Source organism: Leuresthes tenuis, unplaced genomic scaffold, assembly GCF_036924035.1.
Source record: "Leuresthes tenuis unplaced genomic scaffold, fLeuTen1.0.hap1 SCAF_1, whole genome shotgun sequence".
Lineage (NCBI taxonomy): Eukaryota > Metazoa > Chordata > Actinopteri > Atheriniformes > Atherinopsidae > Leuresthes > Leuresthes tenuis.
Genome location: NW_027325355.1, coordinates 8,581,249 through 8,595,090, shown reverse-complemented (window position 1 = coordinate 8,595,090; position 13,842 = coordinate 8,581,249). Strand labels below are relative to the sequence as shown.

The 13,842-nt window shown below is 41.7% G+C and overlaps 2 protein-coding genes across 2 annotated transcripts in view; both read left to right on the top strand.

Moving 5' to 3' along the window:
* Positions 1-13,842, top strand: part of LOC140291438 (uncharacterized) — an 873,052-nt gene that overhangs the window by 842,919 nt on the left and 16,291 nt on the right. The gene's annotated exons all lie outside the window — the stretch shown is intronic.
* On the top strand, positions 9,982-13,314 carry LOC140292156 (protein NLRC3-like). The gene has a single exon (XM_072379467.1). The coding sequence runs from the start codon at positions 10,082-10,084 to the stop codon at positions 11,600-11,602; it is 1,521 nt and encodes a 506-aa protein (XP_072235568.1). The 5' UTR covers positions 9,982-10,081; the 3' UTR covers positions 11,603-13,314.

Genomic DNA, 13,842 nt, shown 5'->3' with positions numbered 1-13,842 from the left:
CTCTAGAAATGTCCAGATTTAAATAACGGAATTAAAAAAATTTCCAGGGGAGCCCCTGAACCCGACTAGAAGTTCTGACTCATGACCTCAGTATTTTTTGGGCCCTGCGTACGGCCCTGGCCTTGTGTTATTTCACCTTTAATCAGTGTTCCAGCAGTGGTGGAACTGCAGAAAGGATCAATGGAGATGAAAGTGTGCATCACAGAACTCGAGCCCAGCTGCATATTCAAGCTCTTAGAAATGACAGTAAAAGCAATAATAACAGAGCGAGATGCTTTGAAGATGCTTTTAGCATCAATGTGCAAATGAATCTGAAACCAAACCCAGTCCAAGTGCTCAGAGACCAGCGCTCATCCAGTTCCTGCAGCCAATCCAGTGTCAGGATACAGCAAAAGGTTGAAAAGAATCTGTTCCCCAGTATGAGAGATGACCTGCAAAGCAGAGAAAGGCACATTTGTACCAGCAGCAGCAGAAAAGTATGACCTGCTGATAAATGTGTGGGCGAAATGGCCAGATGAGTTTATTCTTTTTATGTTCACATCATAGCTGCTAAATTGTGTTAAGTTTAGTGTTATTTAAGTGGGAAATGTTCTTTTTCAGCGCTATTTTTCCATATTTTGCAAGCTATTACGTTAAATGTTTCAGTTTTCCTGTTGATCTTGTTCTCTGGATTTCTGTTCTTTTTCATCTTGAAATTAGTTCACTTTTGGACGTCAGTCAGTTTGCTTCCTGTTTCATTTTGTTTGCTCAGTCCCTTGTGCATTTTATTTAGTTCTGCTTCTGCTTCACTCCTGGTTGCTGTTACTGATTGTATTAGTCATCGCCTCCCTCAGCACATGTATGACCAGGGCTGCTCATTGAGTTCTGAATGAAGTTCTCATTCCTCTGACTCCTGCATGTGAATCTGGGTCCTCCTTCATCTACGAGCCGGTTAAGTTTAGATCACTAGAATTACCAGAAGAACCATCCTGGATTACTCTTTCACTGATGTTCCTGTTTTGCACATGAAGGACCACAATAACTGCACAATCAAGTCCACATGCAGCAACAAACTGTGGGGTAGATAATCATCAGCAGAGAGCCACACAGGCACCTTCTGATAGCTTTTACATTTTCATACCCCACTAAAGCCACTTCACTGCAGAAAGAGACAGTTCTTTACATTTCACCACCACTCAAACACAACTCAGCTCACTGAGGCAGAATATTGATCCTAAGCTGAATAAAATCCTCTCTGTGGTCACTCTGGAAGAACACAACTGGCTCCAGTTCCAGCACTGGGAGAAGTTTGCTGCTGATGGTTTGATGTGAGAGCTGATAGAAGAGTCATGGACAGTTAGAGATGGAGCTTTGCTCTGGCTCTCATGTTCCCCACACAGAGTGGTTTTAGTGTCCTCACACTGATCCATGCTGCTGAATTCACATCAGCTCACACACACTTTCTACCTTCATCTGCACATCAGCTGCAGCACGGTGATGCCCCTCAGTATATTTAAGATTTGTTAAAGCTGTACTCTTCATATTGGACCCTTAGGTGCTGTAACCAGAGATTATTGGTGGTTACACACATGATTTAAAACCCTTCCCTTTGTATTATAAATATATTAATTATGTTGATCCCTGTTGATCTCCAAATAAAGTTAAAGTGTGGAGTCTGAGGCAGAGGAAGCTGCTGGATTTCTACCGTCAGTCCAGTAGATGGAAGCATGGAGCTGCAGCCCAGCACACACAGCATGATTCTGATGATGATGAAGCAACATCTCCCAGTTCACTTTGACTGGAAGCTTTAGTCACCTCAACATTTTGAAGACTTACGCTTTAGTTTTAGAGGATTTTTTAACAGGAAATGCAAACAATGACAAAACTCTAAATCTTTGTTCTTAAACTACTTGAACTAAACCGAAAAGGAAAAAGGAAACAAGACTAAATGTTTTCCACTTGGATTAAACACAACAATAAAGTAAAACAGGAAAGTTACTGAAGACAAAGCTCAGACTCACAGTTTGTTCAAACAGAGCATTAAAGAAGAGGACTCTCCTCTCCACAGACTGAGGCACAGCTGAGCTGCTGCCTGGAATGAGTCACAGCTCCACCCCTGATGGGGGCAGGGCAGGTAATAGGTGGGGATTTTCTCACCAACAGCAGGATTTGTTAATATTATTCACAACAATGGAAATAATTCAACATCACTTCTAAAATTATTCATGTTAACCACATGCTGTTGTTATCAGTTTCTACTGAAAATGATCAATAAATCACAAACTTTCACACGATTCACATCCAGCCCATAAAAGTTTATCATTAATCTTATTTTTATTATCTTGTTTTGAACCCTTTTGATTGGATGTTTGCTGTCAGAAACATTTAAAGTGTTTAGCTGCAGTCCAGCAGCTTCTATAAGTCACAATAACTTCACCTGATTCTCTGACATCAAGTGTTTCCACCTCACCTGTAACTCGTGTACCAGCAGTGACCACTGAAAGAGATGAATTATCACCAAACATGAGTCAGCTTTGGTCCTGAATGCAGCACATTGAAAGCTTTTTCCCTCACACACAAACTGGGGAAAAAAACACTTTTCAGTTTGCCTTGAAGTCTTCACCAGAGCTTTGGTTCCAACGACATGAACAAATTAATCATTTTCTTCAGTTTTTTATGTCCAGGCGCTGATCAGTGATCGGACTGAGGGCCTCAGATCTGTTTAAGCTGTTTGCTCTGCAGGTTAATTATTGATGAATTAAAGTCATATAAAGCTGCAGCAGCTGACCTCTGATCACTTTAAGACTCTTTTATGCTTTGCAGAGTTTCAGAGTGACGGCAGCCTGCAGACACAGAGGACTGATGTCGGAGAAGCAGCAGAGGATTTCCTCTTCTTCCACACAGACCTGGTCCAGACAGCAGAGAGCTGCAGAGGGAAGAAGTTCATGGAAGAAGCTGAGTAAGTGACACTTTGATTCATTTAACAAAGTCTCTGAGCAGAGAGAGATTTCCTCTGCTGATGAGACACAAGTCATGTGAGCTGAGAGTAAACAGCAACAATCAGTGTGTGTTGATGAGGAGCTGCAGCTTGTTACCAACATGAAATGTTTCCCACTCAGTCTGCTGCTGTTTTCTCCTCCAACAGAGGAACTCTGACTGGAATGTGCTGTTCACTCACACTCTGTTCATCACTGCTCTCTGAACACACTCACAATAGAGTCCTGACATGAGATCCAGATTAACCCTGGACTCTGATCCTGTTGGACTCTGATACTCAACCTGTTTTATGAAGGATCATAATTCAGGTGTGTCTGGAGCCTCTGTGTGTGATCATGTGGACTCATCAGTGAATAATATTTAACAGAGAGCAGTGAGCGCCCCCTGGTGGTTCCTGTCAGACTGCAGTGATCCTGCAGGATGGATTTCTGGAGTCCTGCTGCTACTTATCTACAGTATAGCTGTTCATGTCAGTTCAGTTCTGCATTCAGCCCATCAGAGTGTTTCAGATATCAGATTTATCATCATGCTGCAGGTTCAGATAATCAGTGTGTGTCACTGAATGGAAATGCTTCATCATCATCATCATCATCATCATCATCATAATTATGATGTCTGTGCTGCTCCATGCCTCCCTCCAGTGGACTGGTGGAAGAACAGCAGCTGATCTTTTTACAGCCCAAATGATGGAGAGGAGGATTTGAGTTGATGTGCAGGTGAATGATTTGTGTTTCCTCTGCACATGAAGGTAGAAAGTGTGTGTGAACTGATGTGAATTCAGCAGCATGGATCAGTGTGAGGACACTAAAACCACTCTGTGTGGGGAACATGAGAGCCAGAGCAAAGCTCAGAGGTGAGATGACCATCTCTAACTGTCCATGACTCTTCTCCATGTCAGAGCTCAGCACTCACATCACCAAAGCACCTTTATTCACAGGAACCAACCTGAACCTGAATCAGAACCTGAAACAGAACCTGAACCTGAACCAAGCTGTGTGTCCTTTAAGTGCAATGAGTCAATGGATCTACCTCTTTTATTCAAGTCAGACCAACATCCATCCTTTAAGAGGTGAGCTGAGTGTAAATGTTGTAACAGAGTAAAATGTAGCAGAGTCAGTTTGAACAGTTTTTATTCCAACATGTGTTTAATGTGAGCTCAGCTCTGTTTCACATCCATTTCTCCATTGTATTGGAAATGAACATTTCTTCAGTCTATGGCAGTACATGTTGTGATCTTTTATTCACAATTGCTAATAAATGGATCCACCAAGTTTGTAATTATATTTTTGTCTCACAGAATTGATCAAAACAACTTTGTTTCTGGTAGAATTTTATGGAAAATCTTGACTTTATTAAAACAAATCTTTTTCTTTCAGGATCTCTCCAAATTTTCCAACTGAATTTCACATTGAACCTGAACCTGGACCCAGCTGTGTGTCCTTTAAGAGCAATGAGTCAATGAGTTTTCCTCTTAACTTCAAATCAGACCAACATCCATCCTTTAAGAGGTGAGCTGAGTGTAAATGTTGTAACAGAGTAAAATGTAGTAGAGTCCGTTTGAACAGTTTTTACTCCAACATGTGTTTAATGTGAGCTCAGCTCTGTTTCACATCCATTTCTATGTTCATATGTGAAGCGGTGCGTGTTGGATGTTTTCCACAAACACAGCCTCCATCACCTACCGTCACATTTAAACTTTGCTCATCATAATAATAATGCAATATATTTCTGTCTGTCACACATAGGAAATCTAAGTATTGAGTCCACTTTGTGCTGGAAATGAACTGTTGTACAGTCTGTAGCAGTAGATGCTGTGATCATTTATTCACATTTGCTAATAAACTGATACACCTCTAACTAAACAAACACATGTATGAGTTCATAACAAAATTGTGGACATCCACAACCTTTTCTTCTGATTGTTTTATTTTATGACAACACACACTTCAACAGCAAAGAGAACAGCAGACATTCTGCATCAGAGGTTTGAATCAAACAGCTTCACCTGTCTGTAGATATAAAGCTTGTAATACTTGGCACCACATCTGGAACCCTGACTCTAGTTTCATGGATGTGAACATCTGTGTGTGATGGAAGACTTAGTTTATTTCCATAGAAATGATCTCTTATTCTGTTACTTTACAAAAGCAAAACGGAGGGTTTATGATCTTTGCTTATTATTTATCATTTACTGTTCTCAGTGTATTTTAGGTTTATTATTTAGTTTTATTTCAAGATATTTAATTTAAATGGTTTAGATTAAATTCAACATGTGACATTTTGAGTTGATCACCTTCTGAGTTTTGACTGTGTTCTGGGTGCAGAGAAGATTATAATCTATGTTTTTTAATCAGGAGGAAGCTGGAGAGTGCTGAACCCAGCTGGTTATCCATGAAGAATACTTCCATATCTGACAGATATGGATACCAACAGGTAGCACAGAGGTAAGAAAGATTATCAAAATCTTGGGCTGTCATAGTTAACGCATTGATCGCGATGCGATTAATTAAAAACAATCTTTTTTGATCACGATTAATCGCTGAATTAGAGATTTAAATTGAATAAAAGTCACTAAGAGTTCAGAGTTCTGAATCTGATGTGTCTAATAACTGCAGTTTTTCATTCATTTAACTGTCATTAGGCCCTGTTCTGTTTTCGTTTGTTGTCTACTACCTCGTCAGGTTTAAGATCACATTTTTGTGACATTTTATGTACTGTCCATCCATCCATTATCTGCCGCTTCTCTGGAGGTCGGGTCGCGGGGGCAGCAACTTGAGCAGAGAAACCCAAATGTCCCTGTCCCCGGCCACTTCCTCCAGCTCTTCCGGGGAGACCCCGAGAGCCATAGTCTCTCCAACGTGTCCTGGGTCTTCCCCGGGGTCTCCTCCCAGTGGGACGAGCCCGGAACACCTCACCAGGGGGCATCCTAACCAGATGCCCGAGCCACCTCATCTGGCTCCTCTCAATGCAGAGGAGCAGCAGTTCTACTCCGAGCCCCTCCCGGATGACTGAGCTTCTCACCCTATCTCTAAGGGAGAGCCAGACACCCTGCGGAGGAAACCCATTTCGGCCGCTTGTATTCGCGATCTTGTTCTTTCGGTCACTACCCACAACTCGTGACCATAGGTGAGGATGGGAACATAGATTGACCAGTAAATCGGGGATCTTCGCCATCTGGCTCAGCTGCTTCTTCACAACGACGGGTCGGTGCAGAGCCCGCAACACTGTGGACCCGCACTGATCCGTCCGTCAAACTCCCGTTCCATCCGTCCTTCACTCGTGAACAAGACCCCGAGATACTTGAACTCCTCCACTTGTGGAAGGATCTTATTTCCGACCCGGAGAGAGCATTCCACCCTTTTTATGTACTGTACTTTTTAAATAGACATTTCAAGTGGGTCTACAATGCACGTTTTTATTAAAAGACATTTTCTTTGTGTTTATTTGATTATAACTCTTAATATAGTACGGTGTACATTTTAGGACATCCTCAGGATCAGGCAATTCAGCGTCATTCCTCAGATGAAAAGGTGTCACCCTCGCACCAAAAGGCTTCATAAAAAAACTTTTCACAATGAACGGCCTCAGAAAAACAAATGTCACACTCAACGGCATCAGCTCAAACGTTGTCATTTAAAACAGCATCAGCTCAAAAGTTGTCAAAATCCTTTAAGTGTTTTGACAAGTAATTTAGTGTACTGAAATTGTAACTGTCTGTGCAATTTATTGAGGTATCGATAACTTGTGTTAGTCTGTCTGGTTTTTTTTTTTAGTGAAAGTAACGCACACCACAGTTTATGGAGGTGCTGGTGAAGGAGCAAACATGGATAAAGGGAGGACGCCGCACACTCAACTCCAATTTTTGTATTTGACGTTTCAGACAGCAACAAGGCCATTGTCAAGTCATGCATGCTCATATAGCCAATATGAGGAGGTGCACTGTGTGCAATGCCACTAATTGCATGCAAGGCAAGGTGAAAGAAAAAAAAGGGGAAAAATAATAATAATTGACTCCTAACTGCAAAATGAGAAATAAAGCAAACCAATGATAATGGACTGACAACACATCAACATCAATAAAACAAATATTTGTACATAAGTCTTATTCAGAAACAGTAAGTTTACACATTTCAGCATTGTGTATACTTCTTTGTGTCGGGGCTGACATCTTCAAAGAATGTCTGAAAAAGATGTACAACAAGCAAAATGTTATTGCTCAACCACAGTGCGACATTTTTAAATAAAGTTGGGTGCATGCCATTTAGGAGAGAGTGGGTAAGATTGACTTTTCATTGTCAAGATCACTAAATCCACACAGTTATATTATATTTTAATTAAATTGCGTCTGCTTATTTAAATTATTTAGTGTATGGGGCAGGCGTCTCAACTTACCCTAGAGATATTAATTACTTTGTTACTATCTACTCCCCACAGCTAAAACGGTGCACTTCCATGCAAGGTCTACTGTTGTAGCTCACAGATAGTACCACAAGTCACATATAAAACAACATAGCCTAATGTCATCTGCCGCTCTTTTAGTTGATTACTCGCCGGCTCTGTTGTAAACAAATGCACATGGCCAGGAGGTGGTTTAGCAAAACTGCGCAAAAGTGACTGGACTTTCATAGTTCCCCTTTGGGAATCCGCGATCAAACCATGGATTATATTACATCCATGGGTCAAACCCAGACCAAAGACTATCATTGCCTAGACTTTGCACCCGTGACATTTTTTCCCGGTGCCGTTTTACAACCTTTTAGCTGATGCCTTTCAGTCTGACGTTTTTTTTTCCTGATGCCGTTCAGTGTGACAACTTTTGAGCTGAAGCCGTTTTATGTGAGAACTTTTGAGCTGATGCCGTTGAGTCTGACAACCTTTTAGCTGATGCCTTTTTAAATGAGAACTTTTGAGCTGAAGCCATTTTAAATGAGAACTTTTGAGTTGATGCCTTTTTAAATGAGAACTTTTGAGCTGAAGCCGTTTTATGTGAGAACTTTTGAGCCGAAGCCTTTTTAAATGAGAACTTTTGAGCTGAAGCCGTTTTAAATGACAACGTTTGAGCTGATGCCGTTGAGTGTGACATTTGTTTTTTTGAGGCCGTTCATTGTGAAAAGTTTTTTTTATGAAGCCTTTTGGTGCCAGTCTGACACCTTTTCATCTGAGGAATGACGCCGAATTGCCTGATCCTGAGGATGTCCTAAAATGTACACCGTAATATAGAGTTTAATCGTGAGTTAACTTTGGAAAAATGTGATTAATTGCGATTAAAGTAATTGATTGTTTGACAGCCCCATTAAAATCATAACAAAGTGCTGCATCAGATTAATTTTGAGAATGTTTCACAAAAAGCTGTTTACATGTTTACCTGTGCTCACTAAAATTAGTCTTATACAATCAAACACTGACCAGCTCCACTCCAGGGCCTTTGTTCATGTGTTCTTCAACTGGAAGGAGGAGTTGAGATTCACAAAAATTTAATTCTGGACAAAAGATGTGCATCCTTCAGCATGTTGTTAAAAGTCTGAGGTACATATCCTGGCAACAAAGACAGACTGATCAAATCCAATATAGAGATCTTCTTGAACAATCTGGTTGGGATTAGGTCTAAAATACAAGTTGATGATTTAAAAGAAGCTACTGTTGTTGTTAGCAGACCCCGAAGGGGGACTCAGAACAAACTGGAGGGATCATATATCCCATTTGGCCTGGGGTCACCTCCAGGATCCCCCAGGAGGAGCTGGAGAGAGTCGTTGGAGAGAGGGATGAATGGGTTTCACTGATGGACCTGTTGTGTCCATCACATGTAAGAGATGACAGCATAGAGGATGTTCCCACAGCGGCTGTGTTCTTCTACCACAGCAGAATGTTGTCTAATGCATAAATAGATGGTTATATTAACAATGGTCCTGTGGAATTGTCTAAAGCTAGTGACATCTTCAAGTTCTGTTTAAAGCAAAACAAGAAAAACAGGCACATAGGCACATGTTGAATGACTGAAAACAACTTGTGAGAATATCTTGGTGGTCCACATCATTAAAAAGGTCAATAAAAGCACAATAAAATAGAAGCTACTGAAGCTCCACTTAAATACAGACAGAAATTATATTTCACTGTTAATAGTAGTGAGAGCAATCTTTGACAGAGTTGTAATCAACAATCTAACTAATAGGACCTTTACCTTGTGTTTGTCTCGGTGTGGACAGACAGAATGTGAGCTCATTCTTCATGATTCCTCCACAGAGTGGACCAGCAGAGCTCAGAGGTTCCCAGTGGTCAGTCTGCCCAGCAGCATCAAACACAGCTGGACTCCATATTTATGGTCTGTACATGTACAACAACTACTTTTCCATCTATTCTGTTCACAGTCATCTCCATGCTGCACTTTGTAGACCAGTGGATTGTCAGTGTGTCCAACATGGATCTGATGTTTGGCTCCATGATTTCAGTCTGATTGGCTCATTCATATAGTATTCTGTTCCAGCTGCTGGAGGACAACATGGTCACTTTTGTGAAGGAGGAGCTGAAGAAGATCCAGAAGGTTCTGAGTGCAGATTACCCAGAATGCTTAGAGAGTCAGAGGGAGGATGAGGATGAAGAGCAGAGGAGCAGCAGAGAGGCATTAGTGAAGATCACAGTTCACTTCCTGAGGAGAATGAAGCAGGAGGAGCTGGCTGACCGTCTGCAGAGCAGTAAGAGGATTTCTCTAAAGATTTAACCTGCTGGATAAATGACACATTTACTGATGTCTCAACACACAGAACAACACATGTTCAAATACTCATTCTTTACAGGGTTGAAATATTTATTTACTATTGTTACTCTTTGTGTCCATTCAGAATTTTGTGGACGTAAACTTAAATCTGCTCTGAAGAAGAAGTTCCAGTGTGTGTTTGAGGGGATTTCTAGAGCAGGAAACCCAACCCCTCTGAATCAGATCTACACAGAGCTCTACATCACAGAGGGAGGGACTGGAGAGGTCAATGATGAACATGAGATCAGACAGATTGAAACAGCATCCAGGAAAGCAGGCAGAGCAGAAACAACCATCAGACAAGAAGACATCTTTAAACTCCCACCTGGAAGAGATGAACCAATCAGAACAGTGATGACAAAGGGAGTGGCTGGCATTGGGAAAACAGTCTTAACACAGAAGTTCACTCTGGACTGGGCTGAAGGCAAAGCCAACCAGGACATCCAGTTCATGTTTCCATTCACTTTCAGAGAGCTGAATGTGCTGAAAGAGAAAAAGTTCAGCTTGGTGGAACTTGTTCATCACTTCTTTACTGAAACCAAAGAAGCAGGAATCTGCAGCTTTGAAGAGTTCCAGGTTGTGTTCATCTTTGACGGTCTGGATGAGTGTCGACTTCCTCTGGACTTCCACAACAAGGAGCCCCTGACTGATGTTACAGAGTCCACCTCAGTGGATGTGCTGCTGACAAACCTCATCAGGGGGAAACTGCTTCCCTCTGCTCGCCTCTGGATAACCACACGACCTGCAGCAGCCAATCAGATCCCTCCTGACTGTGTTGGCATGGTGACAGAGGTCAGAGGGTTCACTGACCCACAGAAGGAGGAGTACTTCAGGAAGAGATTCAGAGATAAGAAGCAGGCCAGCGGGACCATCTCCCACATCCAGACATCACGAAGCCTCCACATCATGTGCCACATCCCAGTCTTCTGCTGGATCACTGCTACAGTTCTGGAGGATGTGTTGAAAACCAGAGAGGGAGGAGAGCTGCCCAAGACCCTGACTGAGATGTACATCCACTTCCTGGTGGTTCAGGCCAAAGTGAAGAAGGTCAAGTATGATGGAGGAGCTGAGACAGATCCACACTGGAGTCCAGAGAGCAGGAAGATGATTGAGTCTCTGGGAAAACTGGCTTTTGAGCAGCTGCAAAAAGGAAACCTGATCTTCTATGAATCAGACCTGACAGAGTGTGGCATCGATATCTCAGCAGCCTCAGTGTACTCAGGAGTGTTCACACAGATATTTAAAGAGGAGAGAGGGCTGTACCAGGAGAAGGTGTTCTGCTTCATCCATCTGAGTGTTCAGGAGTTTATGGCTGCTCTTCATGTCCATCTGACCTTCGTCAACTCTGGAGTCAACCTGATGGAGCAGCAAACAACCCACTGGTGGCCTAAATGGTTCAATGAACCATATGTAAAACATCTCCATCAGAGTGCTGTGAACAAGGCCTTACAGAGTCCAAATGGACACCTGGACCTGTTCCTCCGCTTCCTCCTGGGTCTTTCCCTGCAGACCAATCAGAGTCTCCTACGTGATCTGCTGACACAGACAGGAAGTAGCTCACAGACCAATCAGGAAACAGTTGATTACATCAAGAAGAAGATCAGTGAGAGTCTGTCTGCAGAGAGAAGCATCAATCTGTTCCACTGTCTGAATGAACTGAATGATCGTTCTCTAGTGGAGCAGATCCAACAGTCCCTGAGTTCAGGAAGTCTCTCCACAGATAAACTGTCTCCTGCTCAGTGGTCAGCTCTGGTCTTCATCTTACTGTCATCAGGAAAAGATCTGGATGTGTTTGACCTGAAGAAATACTCTGCTTCAGAGGAGGCTCTTCTGAGGCTGCTGCCAGTGGTCAAAGCCTCCAACAAAGTGCTGTGAGTACAAACATAGATACATTTCTTTTTAAATACATTCTATACTTATTAACTGGAAAAAAACAGCAGAATCAGCATTAAACTCAGTTTCAAATTAACTTTAGTTTATCTACAGTGTCAGTTCACAACAAAATATCATCTTACAAGTGATATGAGATGATACTTTGTTGGAAATAGAAACTCAGCAGTTCTTCTGAGGAAGAACATGGTGACAATTATTTTTCAATTTTAGAGTCAATTTGTTTCATTGATTAATTAAAGGAGTTTATTTGCTCCCATATCATTAGTTAGTTACTTCGTGTCACGGCCCTTTGGGTGTCTTTCGGGGCCTTGTGTGGGTATGTTTCTTTATCTCCCCTCAGATCCTGAGCTGACTGGAGCACTGGGCTCTGATTAGTGCAACTCAGTGCAACGTCGTTCTGTGAGGTAGTGATTAAAAGCTCTGTCCCTGTCCCTTTGGGAGAGGCTTGCTCCTTGAGGACAGCAGCGTATATTGGGTTCTGTTGGCATTACCTTTTGGTTTTGAAGTTTTGCACCATACAACACACTGACAGCACATTTTCCATGTACAACATCACTGCAACTAATTGCCACTCCTCACAGTTACTCTTTTGTTGCATATTCAGTTTAGTTTTGGACTTGGATTACTTTAATAAATAAAATACTTGTTTTGTAAACCTTAAAACCGTGTGCTTCCTCCTTTTTGATGTGGCCTTTGAGCCAGGTCGTGTCACCTGACTTCAATCAGGTGTCTAAGTGATTTTTTTTTATAAACAGATGCCTGTAGATGACTACAATCAGGATCTCCAAACTGCTCACCAAGTCTGAGTCCAAATGTTAAAATGGCATAAAAAAGGATATTTTACAGCATTTTATCGACTAAATTTAGAAGCTCTCCAAAAACAGCTCCACACAGTCCACAGAAATGTTGCTGTTTTTCTCTGATATTTCCTCCCCAGACTCCTCAGAGTCATGATGACTGCATGTTTTCAGTATGTCTGGAAAATGAACAAGAATACTCAGGAATACTGTCTGAAATTCAAAAGCAGAGGACATTTAATTATCCTGCAGCAAGGGAACATTTACATACAGGAGCTGTGATGCAAATGTTCAAAGATACAGAGTTCTCAGGAGGCTTTTATAGGGTAGAGAAGACGGATGCTTGCGTCTATGCATGAGACATTTCCTTCTGTCCTGCAGGGAGCAGATAGTGGTGTTGATACCGCCAAGGTAGGTGACCTCTGAGTGCAGCTATTAATCTCATGCATACGTCAACATAAGCTGTTACACAGAAGCAGAAATGATTATGTGGGCATAAAGGATCAGAATATTTCTATCACAGAACATCCTGAAGTGTAGATTTAGTTTTGCTGTCTGTTTTGTCTGTTTTGAACACGAGAAACTCTAACAAATGAATAAATAAATAACCAAAGTGCAGTTTAAGTCTTTTAAATGTACTTTTCTGTGGGAACTTTTCAAAGTGAGTCGATGTAAGAGAAAAACAAGTTGTCCTTTATGTATTGATTTCTTGGAAGAAATGTGTGTCAGTCCTACAGAAAGCATGGCAGCCTGCAGAGTGACAGACAAAGGCTGCAGCTACAGAGCCCTTTTCAGCTAGGGTTAGAGTGAAGTTACATGAAGTATTTCCACATACTATGCTGGAGTTTAAAGCTTTATTGAGTGAACAAGGGGATCAAAAAGACAAGATACACCTGAGGAATTTAGGGCAGAAGGAGCAACTCAAATCAATAAATAATCAAAACATAAAAAAGTTTTTACTTAATATTTTGGTAGCTCAACTACTTACTTAGAGAAAGAACCATTAAAAAGCCTCTCTAAACTAAATGAACCAAACAGAAATACCCAAAGAGAAGCACCTCTAAACCTCAACGATGCATAACAAAGGAACTGAACAAGCTGCAAAACTAATTAAAGTCGAGCTCAGTCTCAGAAGCAGTTCAAGATTCTTTATCAAAAGCACAGGATCACACAAGAAGATCAACCAGGATATAAAAAAAAGATAGTTGCACCATCAAAAATTCAACACAAGCAGAGGGAGCAAACTGCACACCAAGCTGCAGCTGCCCCCTGAAAGAGTCTCTTCAGGATCTTTTTATAGAAGGCTGGACAGTGGTGTGGTGATTAGCACTGTTGCCTCACAGTACCAAGGTTCCAGGTTCAGCTGGGGCCTATTGCATGTCCTCTCCGTGTTTGCATGTGTTCTCTCTGGGTTCTCCAGCTTCC

What these genes read in the sequence shown, in the direction of transcription:
- LOC140292156 (XM_072379467.1), top strand. Translation starts at nt 10,082, where the DNA reads ATGACAAAGGGAGTGGCTGGCATTGGGAAAACAGTCTTAACACAGAAG.